The sequence below is a fragment of the Schistocerca cancellata genome, chromosome 6 (genome assembly GCF_023864275.1).
Source record: "Schistocerca cancellata isolate TAMUIC-IGC-003103 chromosome 6, iqSchCanc2.1, whole genome shotgun sequence".
Classification (NCBI taxonomy): Eukaryota; Metazoa; Arthropoda; class Insecta; order Orthoptera; family Acrididae; genus Schistocerca; species Schistocerca cancellata.
Genome location: NC_064631.1, coordinates 608,785,625 through 608,804,074, shown reverse-complemented (window position 1 = coordinate 608,804,074; position 18,450 = coordinate 608,785,625). Strand labels below are relative to the sequence as shown.

The following is an 18,450-nucleotide window of genomic DNA, read 5'->3' as shown; positions in this document are numbered from 1 at the left end:
CAGAGCAGAAAAATAAATGTCTTTCCCTAACATTTTCACTATGAAAATATATTTTTGTTTTCAGAACGAACGCTCAAGAAATGAAACTGCAATTTGAGCAAGTTACCATATTGTTTTTCATGTTAACAAAATACTGCACAGTTTCAATGAAGGAGACTTTATAAAGACATGTTCAGGATCTGCAGCAGAGAGACTTTAAGAGATGCAGGCAGTTAGTTTTTCTTGTGCAACCATCAGAATTCAGGATTAGCCAATAAAGTTTCTGATACAGCAGTGGTTTTTGCAAAAAATTTATTGCATTTTCTAGGGTTTCCTTTTTAATATTATACACTACATAAGTGTTTTAAACTTTTCATGGAAAAAAAAAACATTGTAATTTCAGAGATGTATGACTACATTTGGGAGCTTCAGGTGAACATCTCTTTGTGGGGTGGACAAGAAATGGAAACGGATGGGGCAAAATGGAATTTTGAACAGAATCAAAATCTACTCATTGATCTTTTCCACAAATTTAATATTTGTGTCCAGGATTTTCAGAAGTTACAAAAGAACTTTAACATAGTTTTGATTTCCTTTTCAATTGATGTTGACAGTGTGGAAACAGAGCTACAAATTAGAACTTCTAGACCTACAATGTAACAGAATTCTGCTTGATAAATTTCATAAAAAAATTAGTCTCAGAGGCTTTTATAGGATTTTTTTCAAAATACATCTCCATGACCACAAGTTTGCAGCTACAATTATATTGATGTTTGGCTCTGTATACCTGTGCAAGCAAGCTTTTTTCTGTATTTAAGAGAACAAAATCCACCCACAGAAGCTCACTGACAGACTTCACCTCTAAAGCTCGTCCTCAAAGCAGCAGTGTTCAGAAAGTGGCACCAGAGATTGATGCTTTAGTGAAAGGCAAAATTAGGAATATTCACCAACATCCTATGTTTTTATGTGTAACATGGGAATAAAATAGTCACGTAATACAAGTTGTTGACAATTTATACTTAATCTGAAAACGACATTCATTCTAAGGCTTGCATCCACTGTAAAAAATATATTTTGTACTTAGCTGCCCCAAGTTCTTGGATTCATCAGAATATTAAAAAAATGTGTTTCAGTTCATTATCATTTCTCATCAATTCAACAATATTAGAAAATAAATTTAGCATGAAACATACTGATGATCCACAATGAAGGGATACAGCTTAGTAGAACGTGATTTTAGTGACTGCAGAATTAGATCTGTTAACAAAAGTTTCTCTTGTAATTCTACCTTATTCTGACTCCTCCCTCTCCTCCCCCAGCATTAGCCATTGCGAGCTGGTCATTTGCTCACTGTTGAGATGTGGACATGAGACAGCTCACATGAGCAGGTTACTAACTGGAAATTTGATTGTGAACCCAACAGGATCAGCACCAAGGACATGGATAACTGCAGATTGTTCCTATCATTCGCGTCACTGCCCACAAGGAAGATCAGCCTAAAATAATCATTATCATTCTTCAAGGTTTACTGCAAAACTTTAAAATGCACTCTAAGACAAAAAAGACACACCACAAAGAAGTTCAGCAAACTGGTCACAAATTGATATTCATATGGGTATTGATCGAAAATCCAAACTGTAAACTTCGGTGGCTGACAGATCGATGTGTGATGCTGCAGCGCAGTTTCACCGTGCACCTGGCACAGATGGTAAATGGGACATGTTGATATTAGGGCACAAAATATTTGCAAATTTCATTCTGTGTACTCAGTTTTAAAGTAACTATGCCTCACAGGCAGGCACATGAACAACATATGCAGGTGTTACCATTTGAGAGGGGACATGTACACTACTGGCCATTAAAATTGCTACACCAAGAAGAAATGCAGATGATAAACAGGTATTCATTGGACAAATATATTATACTAGAACTGACATGTGATTACATTTTCACGCAATTTGGGTGCATAGATCCTGAGAAATCAGTACCCAGAACAACCACCTCTGGCCGTAATAACGGCCTTGATATGCCTGGGCATTGAGTCAAACAGAGCTTGGATGGTATATACAGGTACAGCTGCCCATGCAGCTTCAACACAATACCACAGTTCATCAAGAGTAGTGACTGGCGTATTGTGACAAGCCAGTTGCTCGGCCACCATTGACCAGACGTTTTCAATTGGTGAGAGATCTGGAGAATGTGCTGGCCAGGGCAGCAGTCGAACATTTTCTGTACCCAGAAAGGCCCGCAAAGGACCTGCAACATGCGGTCGTGCATTATCCTGCTGAAATGTAGGGTTTAGCAGGGATCGAATGAAGGATAGAGCCACGGATCGTAACACATCTGAAATGTAACGTCCACTGTTCAAAGTGCCGTCAATTCGAACGAGAGGTGACCGAGATGTGTAACCAATGGCACCCCATACCATCACACCGGGTGATACGCCAGTATGGCAATGACGAATACATGCTTCCAATGTGCGTTCACTGCGATGTTGCCAAACACGGATGCAACCATCATGATGCTGTAAACAGAACCTGGAATCATCTGAAAAAATCACATTTTGCCATTCGTGCACCCAGGTTCGTCATCGAGTACACCATCGCAGGCACTCCTGTCTGATGCAGTGTCAAGGGTAACCGCAGCCAAGGTCTCCGAGCTGATAGTCCATACTGCTGCAAACGTCATCAAACTGTTCGTGCAGATGGTTGTTGTCTTGCTAACGTCCCCATCTGTTGACTCAGGGTGCGAGATGTGGCTGCCCGATCTGTTACAGCCATGTGCATAAGATGCCTGTCATCTCGACTGCTAGTGATACGTGGCCATTGGGATACAGCACCGTGTTCCGTATTGACCCTCCTGAACCCACCGATTCCATATTCTGCTAACAGTCATTCGATCTCGACCAAAGCAAGCAGCAATGTCATGATACGATAAACCGCAATCGCGATAGGCTACAATACAACCTTTATCAAAGTCAGAAACATGATGGTACGCATTTCTCCTCCTTACAAGAGGCATCACAACAACATTTCACCAGGCAATGCCGGTCAACTGCTGTTTGTGTATGAGGAATCGGTTGGACACTTTCCTCATGTCAGCACGTTGCAGGTGTCGCCACCAGCACCAACCTTGTGCGAATGCTCTGAAAAGCTAATCATTTGCATATCACAGCATCTTCTTCCTGTTGGTTAAATTTCGCGTCCATAGCATGTCATCTTCGTGGTGTAGCAATTTTAATGGCCAGTAGTGTAGTTTCGCTCAAAGAAGTCGTTTGGAGTAATCAACGAATCACTCAACATTTGAATAGGAGTGATGCCGCTATGTGACAATGTTGGTAGGAAAGGGGGAGCCATGGCTGAAACAGGTCAAGAAGGAAGCAGTTGACCTAGAGAGATTATAGAATGAGAAGACCGAGCAATCATCAGAGACCCCCATATTCATCATTATCATGGATCTGACATGCAACTAGTGCTTCAGTGACCCCAAGGACCATTAACAGGTAGCTAACTGAAAGGGGTTTGCACTGACTATTTTGATCTCTGTACACCACCAAGTCCGTTTGCTGTGGTGCCGGGCACATTAGGTCTGGAATCTCTTTGGCTAAAGTAGAACTGTCTTCTGTGATGAGTACTGCTTCCAATGACCTGTGAAAATTTGTCTGGAGACGCCCCTGACAGCAGTGTGATACCAATCCGACTGCTGCTCGCCATGTGGCCCAACAACCAGGAGTAATGGTCTGGGGTGCCATTTCATTTCAAGACAGGACCCTTTTGGTTGTCTTCTGCAGCACCCTTACGGCACAGTGGTATATTCACACCCTTACAGCACAGTGGTATATTTGATCTTCACAGCAAACCATTCTGGACAAATGTTCCAGCAAGGTGATGCCTGCTTGCACAGCAAGAGTTTCTACTGCTTGTCTTCGTACTTGCCAAACCCTACTTTGGCCAGCAAGGTCACAAGATCTCCCCAGCCCCCGCACCATCTTTGAGAAGTTTGGAGCATTATGGGCAGGGCTCTCCAACTAGCTCAAAGATATTGATGATATAAGGCACCAACTGAGCAGAATTTGACATGATATCCCTCAGGAGGACACCCAACAATTCTATCAATCAATGCCAAGCTGAATAACTACTTGCATGAAGGCCCGAGGTGGACCAATGCATTATTGACTTGCTCAATCTGTAAAGCTCTTTCTCTTGAAATTTCTTTCTTTCTCTCTCTCTCTCTCTCTCCTTTTTAAATTATGTAAGATGTACATTTTTCTTTGTAAATCTCTGTATAGTTCTCTCATTCACACTCAAAACTGAAGGTAATCTTTAAAATGGTATACCAATATTCTTTATAAGCTATTTTTGAGATTCTCACCTATTTTCATACCTTTTTTTGTGGGTGTTCATACCTATTTTCTTTGGAATTCAGAAACAAAGAATTTTTTAGTGTGGTCTAAACAGAAGAATTTGTGTAATGAAAGACTTTTATACTTTACATTGGGATTTAGCCATTAAAGGACTGTGCAACTGATTCTTTGGATATGTTCAAGATTATATTGTAGAAATAAACGTTAGTGGGAAATTCAATTTAAATTAGTCTCAATTTAGACACCACACCCTGCATATGCAAAAGTGCCAAATTGAATCTTAGTCTGGATTTTAAGCTGAACTGTAGGCCCCATACAACTAGCTAGCTTAGATGGTTTTCAGGTTAAGGCACAGAGATTTCTTCTGTGGGGCTATTTCCTGAAAACTGTGTTAAAACTCAATAAAATGTACGACCTAAAAGAGCTTATTTACCAGTGCCTAATCAATATACACTATGGCAAACAACTAAATCTTCCTCAGTCACAATGAGTGGATAAATGAATGAGGTCTTTAAATAGCTTCACGTATCTGATTACCTAACAGATTCCATCAAGTGATAAGGTGACAGAGGCAGTTGATAACTGGATCATTTTCTACATTAGTTGTGTAAGAAGATTAGAACTGGTTCGGTCAGAATAGACAATGTATGACAATATATTGTAAATATTCACTGAAGAAACAAAGAAATTGATACACTTGCCTAATATCATGTAGGGCCTTGTGAGCATGCAGAAGTCCTGCAACACGATGTGAATGGACTCAACTAATGTCTGAAGTAATGCTGGAGGGAACTCACAGCATGAATTCTGCAGCGCTGTCCATAAATCCGTAAAAATACCCCCAGGGGGTGGAGATCTCTTCTGGACACCAGGTTGCAAAGATGTTGAATAATGTTCATGTCCGGGGAGTTTGGTGGCCAGCGGAAGTGTTTAAACTCAGAAGAGTGTCCCTGGAGCCACTCTGTAGCAATACTGAACATGTGGGGTGTCACATTGCCCTACTGGAATTTCCTAAGTCTGTCAGAATGCACAATGGATATGAATGGATGCAGGTGGTCAGACAGGATGCTTACATGCGTGTCACCTGTCAGAGCCATATCTAGACATATCACTAGACCCATAATACTCCAACTGCATGCGCCCCACAGCCTCCAACAGCTTGAACAGTCCACTGCTGACATGTAGGGTCCATGGATTCATGATGTTGTCTCCATACCTGTACACGTCCACCCACTCGAGACAATTTGAAACGAGACTTGTCTAAGTGAACATGAGTGGGTCTTCGGCTCCAAAAGTCCACACTGATGATGTTTCATTGAATGGTTTGCACACTGACGCTTGTTGATGGCCCAGCATTGAAATAGGCAGTAATTTGCAGAAGGGTTGCACTTCTGTCATGTTGAACGATTCTCTTCAGTTGTCGCTGGTCCCGTTCTTGCAGGATCTTTTTCTGGCTGTAACGATGTCAGAGATTTGATGTTTTGCTGGATTCCTGATATGCACAGTACACTCATGAAATGGTCATACGGGAAAATCCCCACTTCACTGCTACCTCGGCAATGCTGTGTCCCATCATTCGTGCGCCACCTATAACACCACCTTCAAGCTCTCGTAAATGTTGATAATCTGCCATTGTAGCAGCAGTAACCAATCTAACAACTGTCACTTGCTGTCTTATATAGGTGTTGCTGACTGCAGTGCCGTATTCTGCCTGTTAGTATACCTCTGTATTTGAATACGCATGCCTATATCAGTTTCTTCAGTGCTTCAGTGTATGTGTTCATTTCTATGACAGTGATACTGTTACAATTGGTAGGGGCCACTGTTCTTATTGTGCTGATGCACCATGGATCTCATAACACCATAGCGTTCAACAAGTACTCATTTTCACTGTCAGATAGCATGGTATTCACAGATATTTCATGAAAATTTATGAATCAAATATTAATTGTGTTGGAAAAAGAAGAGACGTTAAGTTGCAGGCAGGTACAATTAAAAGATACTTACACAAAGCTTTCAGCCACAGCCTTTATCAGCAAAAGAGAAACACACACACACACACACACACACACACACACACACTATTCATACACACAAGCTAGCACATCTCATGCAGACATGACTGTCAACTCTGGCTTTGTGTGTGTGTGTGTGTGTGTGTGTGTGTGTGTGTGTGTGTGTGTGTTTCTCTTTAGCTGATGAAGGCTGTTGCTGAAAGCTTTCTGTAAGTGTCTTAAAACCTTAAAACCCACTTTTTTTGTTTTGAAAAATTGCCTCCAAAATTCAGGAATACCTTTTACTCAAAATTAATATAAAAATGTCCAGTGTTTGATTTACAATTCCCATCAGTCTTAAAAATGGCCATATATTCAATGCCATGGGACACCTATATCTATCTGGCAACAATGGATTCAACTTGCAGCAGCAGTGCACCGATATGACGAACATGAGTTGTGGGGATTTACAAGCTTGCTAAAATTGTCTCCCTCCCGCTTTGCCATCACAAACCCATCACTACAATGTGCCATTGCAATCTACGGTGCCATGAACTTGAACTGAAAATGACTTGTGCTATTGGTAAAAATAAAAGGTATTCATATGATGCATTGAAAGTAATAGCATATGCAGAAGAACACAGAAACAGAACAACTGAGCGGCAGTTCAGATCTTCACCAATAGAGAAAACCATTCACAATTGGCGAGCTGGTGAAGAAGAACTAAAAAAAATAATGAGGAAGACTAAATGTGCAAATAGAGGACGGAATGCGGAATGGCCAAAACTTGAAGTTGACGTACTGAAATGGATTGAAGGACACTGTCAAAATGGCACTGGAATCACTACAAAAATGATTCGAAGATATGCTTGTACGTTAGCACTACAATAAAACTTAACAGACTTTAAGAGTGGAGTTGGTTGATGCTACCGGTTTATGAAGCATCATGGACTTAGCATGTGGAACAAAACAAAATATCTCAGAAAATGTCACAAAATATTATCTTTCCATCGCTTTTTTATTCAACATCAAAAGTAAACCAACGTGGAACTAAGCCAAATAGCGAATATGGACAACAATCCGCTGACATCTGATTTGCTGAGTGACAGAATTGTTGCCATGAAAACAACTGGACATGAAAAAATGCACTACACTTTTTATACTTTCATGCTGTGCTGATGGTACTAAACTTAATCCAATGACCATTTTCAAATGCAAAACAATGTCAAAACCTTTTGAAATACTGTCAGGTGCCTACAGGGTGGGAGAAAAGGAAAGGTGCTGTATTGAAGAAAAGTTCTCTTCTTGTGTTAGATCAATTTAGCAGTCATTTGAAAAATTCTGTGAAAGAGAAATTGAGACAGGAAAATGCGGAACTTGCTGTTATTCTGGGGGACTTACTTCGCAACTGCAAGATCTTGATGTCTTGAAAAATAAACCATTTCAGGAGTATATGAGGGAGGGATGGAAAAATGGATTATGGATGAAAACCAAAATGAATTCAGGATGCAGGGAGCTTTAAAATGGCCTATCATCAAACAAGTGTGTCAGTGGATAAAACAGCTGTGGTCTAGAGTGAGAGAAGACATTACTGTTAAATTTCTCAAGAATTGCAGCATAAGTAATGCACCCAATAGCAGTGAAGACAATCTTATATATCTTCGATGATGATGATGATGATGATGATGATGATGAAGAGGAAGAAGAGGAAGAAGAAGAAGAACAACAACAATAACAACGACAAGAAGAAGAAGAAAATTCAGATGACGATTTTCAGGAATTTTAAAGGCAGTTCGGTTCTATGAGCTAAGATTTTTTTTAGTGTGGCTTTGCACTCAAATAATAAAAATAGTAAAAATGTCCTTTTTTTTAAATGCTTAAAAATTAAGGTGTGTCTTGTAGTCCTTAAAATACAGTATCTTTCCCTACTTTGTAAATATTAATTGTGATTCTTGCTGTACATCCTGAGCTTTCTGTTCTCAATTTTTATGTTCCAAAACTATTTAAATCCCCATGGGCTACCTTTCTGAGGGTACTGATTCCACAACATACTCACTCAAGGAAAGTTTATTTCATCCTACACATTTTTGGCTACATAAAGATAACGGCTGCACTGTATCTTTCAGTACAAAGAAGACAAATATTATTACTGGACAGTCTTTTGTCCTTAATTTACTGTAACACACACACACACACACACACACACACACACACACACACACACACAAAATTTCATAGCATGAGAAGTATAAGGGAATTTCCAATTTATGTCAAAGAGTATTGTTACTGGAAGGAATTTTGATGACATGCACAAGCAAACCACAAACCAGTGTAATAGGCAAATACCAATCTTCAGCAGTAATAATATAATAATAATAATAATAATAATAATAACTGCCTGTAAATCAGACACAACCAATGCAACTAAATAGTGGTGTTAATCAATAATAAACATGTTACTCGGTTCTGACATCACCACCCTTGCTTGCTTGAGAAGGAATTTAAAGTGTGTATCTAGAAACCATGTGGGCTATTGCTGTAGTAAAAATTATTAGTCCTTGAATCCATTTATATTCAATTGTGGAAGGTACATATTTTTTTCATGTTTTTATCGGTGTTTATCAAACAAATCACATAATACTCAATAGCAATCATGGAGTCATGTGCATAAGAAGTAGTTAGGTTCTGCATTTATTTATCACATCCCCCCTCCCCAAATGTTTTGCTGCAACGGAAAAAGAGCCGTGACATTCTTTACTGATGCAACTGCTAGCCTATGTTTAAGTTAAGGTAAACTGCTAACCTATGTTTAAGTTACAGTACATTCTTTCAGAATGTACTGCCCTCAAACTCCATAGTCGTAAAAACTTTGTATGTAATAATACTATGAAGTTCAACAACCTGGTGCAAGTCTTTCAATAGCATGCCACTTTCGTGGCTTGTGTGTATCTAAACTACCCCAGTAATCCCACTATGGAAAAAGGATGTATAATTTGATGTGGAATCTGAACCATGTCTCATTCCTGGCAAGCGTATGTGTCACACGGAGGTGAAGGCTAGTTTAAAGACAGACTGAAATATTATGTGGTCTGACTGAAAATCAATCTCATGACATTTCAGTTTCCAGGAAGATGTTTTACCACTACAACACCAAGCCCAATGTACAATCCAACAGTACACATTTTTGTCTCCTTAACTCTGATTAGTTTTTATATGTGAGAAGTGGACACTAAATGCTGAACAATCAGCACAGTTATTGAAAGTTTGATATTGTTATGTTGGTAACTGCACATTAATGTAAGGCAAGTGTAAACTTGAAATGTTAATGTCTTGGTTTACAAATCTCTTTGCAAAGATAAAATGAAATAATAAGCTATTCTAAAATTATATATTCTGGATGATTTATCACCAATAGATTTTCACTGCTTAAGGCTTATAAGAAGTCTAATCCTTTATTTTCAACTCTTAAAAAATGGGCAACAGAACAAAAACAGACCATATTTCTCTTGAAAATTCCAAATGAGTGCACAATATGTTGTTGGATGATAGGCAATTACAGATATGTGTAATTGCTGATACTAGTGGAATAACAAAATAAATTGTATGATACACTTTACAAAGAAAATTATCTATGAAAAACCTTTGTGCAAGATGAGTATAGTATTTGTTGAATGCTGACCAAAAGGAAATGTGAAAATAAACTTCTTAGTAATGTTCAGCCATTTTTAATAAACATTCAACTGATTTTATGCCCAACCCTGTTATTCTGAATGATACATGTATCAAATACTTCCATGGTCATGTGACTCATCTTATCACAGACATGTTTATCTAACCAATACAGAGGCAGTAAGGAGTGTAGGCAAGTAGATCAATTAACAGAATCACAACTGAAAATTGTAACTACAGACTGGTATGCTGGAGGACACCTTGATAAGCTTTTCAACTAGATTCAGGAGACATGACCAAAGGTGTTGCTCTTCTAGATCTTGCTTCACTGTAACTTGTTTGCTTATAGGTCAGCCAAGTAACAAACACTGCTTGAAAATAATCCTGAATCCAAACACTCCTGCAAGCAATGTACAGCACACATGTTCAAAGAGCACTCCCCCCCCCCCCCCCCCCCCCCGCCCTGCACACACACTAAAATGAGAGTAAAAAGAAAAAAGATATGATATGCACACACACTTGTTTTGTGCTTGCCTATTAAACATTTGTGACAAGCTTCTCAAGGATGCGTAACATCAGAGACAGAATGTTAGTTTGGAATGGACAAGGTTGGGGATGGAAATCAGCCATAACCATACTGAAGGAGGGAAATCACAAAATGACTGGTGGGAGTTGAATCCTTTACCTTACAAATACAACTTTTCTCTTAACCATGGCATCACTTTGCCCAGTCTAAGAAGAAGCGGAAATAAGTTCTCAGAAAAATATTAACTGTGCACTTGCTCAAAACTTTCAGCTCGACCCTTGTCACAGAGCAAATGAAATTTTTGTATCTGTAATTTAGTTCATAGCTTTGCCTTGTTAACTGTCACTATCTAGAAACACCTGGCGAACTGGCTGCTAACCTTGCAAAGAAGGTCCAAAATATACTGTTTATCAACATCAGGCCACTTCTGCTGGTGAACTGGGGCGTCCCAGAGAATTTCACTCGAGGTGGTGTCAATCCTGTGAGGTGCTGCTAAAAATCCAGCCCACAATTCAGATGCAAAATGTGGTGCCATTGGAGCAAGTACTATAATAAGAGTGGCAAGAGCCCTCTCAAACTGCTGGCTGGTGGCAATGATTTCCTTTGGTGTTTGCTGAAACAAAAATGAGGGATAATGCTGTTATTTCATTATTCTAATATGTAATGCAAGGCCAGCTAGAGGTTTATGCAGTACTTATATAATCTCTAAAGATACTAACTAGCCACATTCCTTAAATGTGGTGTCTCTTTATGTGCAACAGCCCTTATTAACGTCCAAAAAACCACTTAAAATTGCCACATGTCACTACATAAGTGGTTAATGCTTTAACAGAAGAAACAAAATCAATAGCAATAGTGTGGCTCCACAAGACCTTAATTTCAAATTACTAATAATGGATATGTGACAACAATAATGTATTGTCAGCATCTCAACATTTTCCAGGAATAAAATGGGAAAACAGCAGAAAATCCCAATTAAAATGGCTGCAACTGAAATCCTTTCACAGAAACCATATTTCCAAAATTTCATTCATTTGAGTGAGCCACTGTAAAAAAAAGTCGCTGTTTAATGACCCTTAAGTACTTTTACACAGGATGAGACTAAATACTTAACAAGTGACTACAATGGACATGGCACAATCACAAACGCACTGAATTCAGAGTCGTATTTCCAGCCAGTGATAGTTATTGGGTCACCAATAAAACTACAAGACTTGCTGAACTGCAAATCAAACTAGCCACTCCTGCAATGGTGGTGATATGTAATTAAAAATCACGTGGTAGATCTCCCTTGGTCTTGGGGCAAATACTTTTCTTGTATCCTCAAATGTTACCAGTTCCTTTTCCTACCAGCCTTTCCTTACTTATTTCAGAACAGACTCCTGGTTCTGCACCTACAAATTTTACATCTTTTTAGGGTTTGTATCTTATGCTGCTTGGTGGACTTCCTCTACTTGTATTATAAATATTTTCCATTTATTGAGCACGTTTAAAGGTACTTTCTGCTCAATGGTAGAGAATGGAATGCACATCACATACAGAGACTGCTTCTATGCCTTGTGTCAAATGAATGGATGTAAGTGTTCTTTTAAAACAGTGCATGTCCTCAACAACAAATGTAATGTGATTCATTAATTACCACCGCATGTGGCGTAGGTGGCACACTTTTCTACAAAAAATATACTTTGTGCTTCATCTGAGTTGCTCCAAAATATTAGCCAATGGGGAGACAGTGAAAAGTAAACCATTTTAAGTGTATTGCAGGAGTTGGTAGTAAACAGTATTTACACTATAAAGAAGCTGCGTCAAAACTGTGCTGGATATTATGAATAATGTCCCAGCTATGCTCAGAATAAAAATTTGATGTCTTCCACTTCCTTTATCATGTCATTATTGTAAGGCTGTATAATGTCACCCTTACAGAAATAGTGTTTTAGTTTTGTTGCAACCAAGAGTTGATCTATTAGCTATAAACTAATTACAAATATCAAACAATTCATTATTGTGTTGTTATTCAGCCCCTACATGGATCTGTAACAATTCTGCTTGTGTCACAGGCAGATAAGAGAGATCTGTATTAATCTTGTTAAGTCGTACATATACAGGTGTTTCAAAATAATATTGACAGACACAAAGGAATACACTCGCAAAGCAAGAGCGACTAGAGAAAATATTCAAAGCTCTAGAAGCATAAATGATTATATGAAAATTAGACACCGTGTACAAGAAAATTAAAGAAACATTTGCAGAAAACTGAAGGACCTGTATCAATAGCAAGAGTTGTGATGGCAAGTGAGTATAAAGCACAGAAGAAAAGGCTGAAAGCTGGATGGAGTATACAGCTTTACTACATAAAGGAAAGAAACTTGAAAACAGTATTAAGGAAAGAGAAGATTATGTTGTTAAGGTGGGTGTGCAGCACTGCAAGAAGAATTTTGAAACAAATTATGGGAGACTCAAGTCAAAACATGGCACCTGGAGTGCATTATATGCCTTCAGAATCATTCAAATACTTGGGAGAACCCAACCATGACAAAACTGTTCCACCTGGTATCTAGGATATAAGAGCCAGGCAAAATAACCTCAGATTCTAAGAAAAATGTCATGAACCGAATACCAAAATGGATAAACAAATCATCAATTAGTTTAATAAGTCTTGGCTGCAAAATAATAACATGAATCACCTACAGAAGGTTGGACTGAACTTCGCAAACCAATCAGGCGGAAGATCAGTTTGTGTTCTGGAGAAACATAAGAATACAAGAGGCAATACTGACCCTAAGACTTACTTTAGAAGGTAGGTTAAAGAATGGCAAACCCACTTTTATAGCATCTGCAGATTTAGAAATGCTTTTGGAAATTCTGATTGGAATACACTATTTTGGAATCAGAAGTTATGAAGATAAAATGAAGGGGGTGAAAGGTTAGCTACAACTAGTATGGAATTAGGTGGCCATTACAGGAGTCACAGGACATTACAGGGAGGCAGTTGTTGAGGTGGGAGTCAGACAGGATTGTAAACTATGTGCCATGTTATTCTCTTTGAATGTAGAACAAGTATTAAAGGAAACTAAGAAAAAGAAAAACTTTGAGGTTTGTTGATGAAAATGTTGTTCTGTCAAATATGGCAAGGACTTCAGAGATCAGTTGAATAAACTGGACAGTGTCTTGGAAACAGGTTACAAGATTAATGTCAACGAAAGTAATACACAGAGGTAAATGAGTGTACTTGAGTTAAGTCAGGTGATACTGGAGAAATGAGATTAGGAAGTGAGATGATAAAGGCGGCAGACAACTTTAGCTAATTAGGCAGCAAAATAACACATACTTGCAGAAGTAGAAAGTATATGCAGTACAAACTAGCCTATGCAGTACACATTAGCAGTAGGCATTGAACAAATAATGAATCAAACTGGCGAAAAATTATGACAAAATTTGACTAAAAGAAGTGATAGGTTGATAGGACACATCCCAAGTCATCAAGGAACAGCTAATTTGGTAGTAGTAGTGTGTGTTTGTGTGTGTTTGTGTGTGTGTGTGTGTGTGTGTGTGTGTGTGTAGGTGGATAGATTTGGTGGGGAGTGGTATAAGTTCTAGAGGGAGACCAAGGCCTAACTACTGTGAACTGCTTGATGTGGACATAGGTTGCAGTAGTTGTGCAGAAATGAAGAACACAGGTTAGACTAGTGTGGAGAGTTGCATCAAACCAGTATTCAGACTGAAGTCAACACCATTAACACGAACATTATAGTCATACAGTAAGCTCTGTTGCAGTATTCTTCAAAACCAGACGGGTATGACAGTACGGAAACAGGTATCCCACATATAACAGTTTGTCAGGGGCATGATCTGTGGCTGTGATCATACCAAAACCAAGCCATTCAGCCACCGTCCACAGAACAAAAAGCATGCACACACGGAATGATCCAAGTGTTAGCAAAAACAGTGAATATTCATGTGGACATATAAATCTCATAGCTTCAAAAGCAGCTTTTAAGAGAAGCAAACACATCATCCAATTAACTGTAATCTTCTGAGGTGTCAACAACAAACTATGCATGGTATGGGAAGATGAATTTGATTTGTTACAGTATATGAGTAGTGTGCAGTACTGTCATTAGTGTAATGGACATCACCATCACCATCATCATCATCATCATTATTGTTATTATTATCTGAACCCCACAGCGATGATGTGGCAGTTTGCTGGTATTCAATGAACTTTGATTGCAAATCAGCAAAACAGTGCACCATCACGATATGTCTGAATAGTCTGAGATTACTTTGACTGACTATTGTACAGGCACCCACAGTGCACACCCTGTGATAACTGGTAATGATACAGCACCTTGTGTCCCACCACAAATTCCTCTCTTGTGCCAAGCTCATCATCTCAAAGTAGCACTTGCACTCTACATCCTCAATTATTTATATGATATATTCCAATCTCTGTCTTCCCCTACAATTTTTGCCCTCTACAGCTCCCTGTAGTATCAATGTAAGTTATTCCAAGGTGTCTTAACACATGTCCTATCATTTTGTCCCTTCTTTGTACCAGTTTTTTTTGCATATTTTCGTTTCTTCACATATTATGCAGAGCACCACCTGATTTCTTATGTTGTCACTCCACTTAATTTTCAACATTCTTTTATTGCACAACATCATAAATGCTTCAATTCTCCTCTTTTGTGGTTTTCCAAATTCCGCGATTCACTACCATACAATTCTGTGCTTCAAAAGCAAATTCTCAAAAATTTCTTTCTCAAATTAAGGCCAATGTTTGAAACTAGTAGTTTTCTCATAGCCAAAAATAACATCTTTGCCTGTGCTAGTCTGCTTTTCATATCCTCCTAGTTCATCTATTATTTGTTATTTTGCTCCCAAGGCAGGAGGATTCATTAACTTCATCTTCTTCTTGGTCCTCAAGTTTGATGTTAAGTTTATCACTCATCTCATTTCTGCTATTCCTCATTACTTTTGTCTTTCTTTGGTTTACTTTCAATCCATTATTCTGTACTCCTTAGACTGTTCCCTCCCTGAAACACATCCTGTAATTCTCCTTCACTTTCACTTCACCCCTCCCCCTTGTAAGGCCTTCAATTTACTCTTTCCACTATCTGCTCTCTCTCCTTTGCATTTAACAGTGGAATTCTCACTGCAATCTTAATTTTGATGCCCTAGGTTTTAATTTCACTGAAAGTTTTTTATCTTTTCTGTACACTGAATTAATCCTTCCAATGAAGATTTCTTTTTCAATTTCTTCACATGTTTCCTGTAGCCATTTCACCTTGGTTTCTCTGCATTTCCTATTTATTTCAATCCTATGTAACATATTTCTGTATTCCAAAATTTCTGTGAACTTTTTTGGGCTTCCTTCTTTCATGAACTGAAGTATTTATTCTGTTACTCAAGGTTTCTTCACAGTTACTTACCTTGTACCTGTATTTGTCTGTCCAACTTCTGTGACTGCCATTTTTAGAAATGTCCGTACCTATTCAATTGAACTGCCTACTGTAGTATTTGTTGCTACATTATATATATCCTTCTAGACCTTTGAATGCACCACATCATTCCTGTGCACTTCAGTATCCCACTTCTCTGCATACTGATTCTTCCAGACAATCCTCTTAAACTTCAGCCTACTCTTCCTTATTACATCTCCTCCTGGGTGTGGCTTATGATCTACTATTTATTTTCACAATTTCTGTCTCACCACATTGTAATCCAGCTGGAATCTCCCTGTACCTACGGGATTTCCAAGTATACGTCCTCTGTTGTGACAGTGCCACGACATTTAACAGTGCCGCCACGACAGTATGCGCAAACGGCGATAGAGGCGCTCCGCAACTCGGCTGAGCACGGGAGCGCCACCTAGCTACAAACGGCGCCGGCCGCATGTCACGGCACGGCAGTCGAATGAGAGATACTGAGTTGTTATCATGTAACCAGCTATTGTTTCTAAGTGAGTGTGTTTGAATATCCACGCAATTATTGGTGATTAAAGGTTATAACACTTTTTGGCGACGAGGTCGGATATTTTCACTGCGTTGTGGATTTGTGTGTTCGTGACGGAGCAGACAAGGAACAACTTATGCAAGCGCTCACTGAACAACAAACACAGCTGACGGCTGCTATTCAGGCACAACAAACACAGCTGACGGCTGCTATTCAGGCGTTGTCGACGTCGCTTACTCATCGTCTGTCTTCCCCTTCTCCGCCTCCATTTCCTCCTTACGACGAGGCCGCTGAAAACTGGGAGGATTATGAGAAGCGTTTGCGGCAACACTTCTTGGTTTTCGGCGTTGTCGACGCTCCTATGTGTAAGTCGTTATTTCTATCTTGGATTTCCCCACGGATCTATCAGCTGCTGTCTCAGTTAGCCCCTCTGCGGGAACCTGCCTCCCTGTCCTTCCAAGAAATGTGTGACTTATTGTCTAACTATTACCACAAAAACACCCATGTCGTTCTACCGGTGACGTAAACAGCCTTTTCAATCTTACTGGGCTTGGGCGGCGGAACTACACGGTCTGAGTAGGAAATGTCAGTTTGTCACGGACACTCATCATGAGTCTTATGCTGATTCAATGGTTAGGGAAGCTATTCTACGGCTTGCTCCTGATAAAGATGTTCGGCAACGTGCCCTACAACTGCCAAACCTGTCGTTGTCGGAAGTTCTAAGCATCACTCAATCCTTTGAAGTGTCTCACGCTGCTGGCGCGCAAATAGACGCGTGGTGTGATGTAGGCGCTGTACAGTCAACTTTCGACACAGACAATTTGCCTGTTTCACAGGAGAACGAAGATTTGGTGGCGGTTCACTCGCGTAAACAACGTCGCGTTGGGCCGCAACGCTCGCAGCGACAACAGGACCACAGAAGCAGGTTCGTTCCGCATTTCCTTCTTGTCCACGTTGTTTCGTACAGCATGACAGGGCCGCGTGTCCAAAACGTTGGGCCACGTGTAATTCATGTAGGAAAAAAGGCCACATTGCTTCTGTGTGTCAGTCCCCTAAAGTTCCTGTCGACGAGGATGAGGCATCGGACATGGATGTTAACTGTGTGCTTTCTCAAACAAATACGTTGTTTGTTACTGTTTGTGTTCTGGATAAAGACATTCGCATGCAAGTGGACACTGGCCATGCAGTAACTCTCATTAATTCTCGCACGTATTTGGAGTTGGGCTCCCCTCCCTTGTCTCCAGTTACCGCGAAATCTGAGAACTTATAATAAACACAAAATTCCTATCATTGGCCAGTTTGATGCTTCCACTGCCTACAAGTCTGTTGTTGGGCCCCTCACATTTTATGTGGTGGATCATGCGGGCACCGAAAACCTGTTCGGTTAGATGCTTTCCAGTTGTTCGGGTTCTCCATTGATGATGATGTGCACCTCATATCTGAGGATATTCCGTACCAACAGCTGGATGGATTGTGTTCTGAATTTTCGTCCGTGTTCTCTGCTGGTCTGGGTCGTGCCACGGATTTTGAAGCCCACATTACTCTTAAACCTACAGCTTTGCCCTAAGTTTTTTCGGGGCACGCCCTATTCCGGTGGTGTTGCGTCCACCTGTCAAGGCTGAAATAGACAGGTTAACAGCTTCAGGGATTCTCCTTCCTGTTACCTCCAGCGAATGGGCATCGCCAATCATGGTGGTTTCTAAACCAAACGGGAGTCTGCAATTGTGTGGTGATTTTAAAGCCACCGTCAACACTCAGAGCCTCATTGACACTTATCCTCTCCCCCGTCCTGAGGAGTTATTTACCAAGCTCGCTGGGGGCCAGTTCTTTTCCAAACTTGACTTATTGGAGGCGTACCATCAGTTGCCGTTGGATGCTTCTTCCAAGAAATTTCTCGTCATCAACACTCCTTGTGGGTTGTATCAGTACCAGAGGTTACCATTTGGCGTTGCTAGCGCGCCGGC

The 18,450-nt window shown here is 39.8% G+C and overlaps 2 protein-coding genes across 2 annotated transcripts in view; both read right to left on the bottom strand.

Annotated features, from left to right (window-relative positions):
- LOC126088159 (uncharacterized) overlaps positions 1-18,450 on the bottom strand; it is a 475,823-nt gene that overhangs the window by 89,785 nt on the left and 367,588 nt on the right. The gene's annotated exons all lie outside the window — the stretch shown is intronic.
- The window catches only part of LOC126088152 (leucine--tRNA ligase, mitochondrial), a 154,672-nt gene that overhangs the window by 1,244 nt on the left and 134,978 nt on the right, over positions 1-18,450 (bottom strand). The window contains exon 10 of the mRNA XM_049906269.1: positions 10,911-11,144. Within this exon, the coding sequence (XP_049762226.1) occupies positions 10,911-11,144 (234 nt within the window). The remainder of the gene's footprint in view (positions 1-10,910; positions 11,145-18,450) is intronic.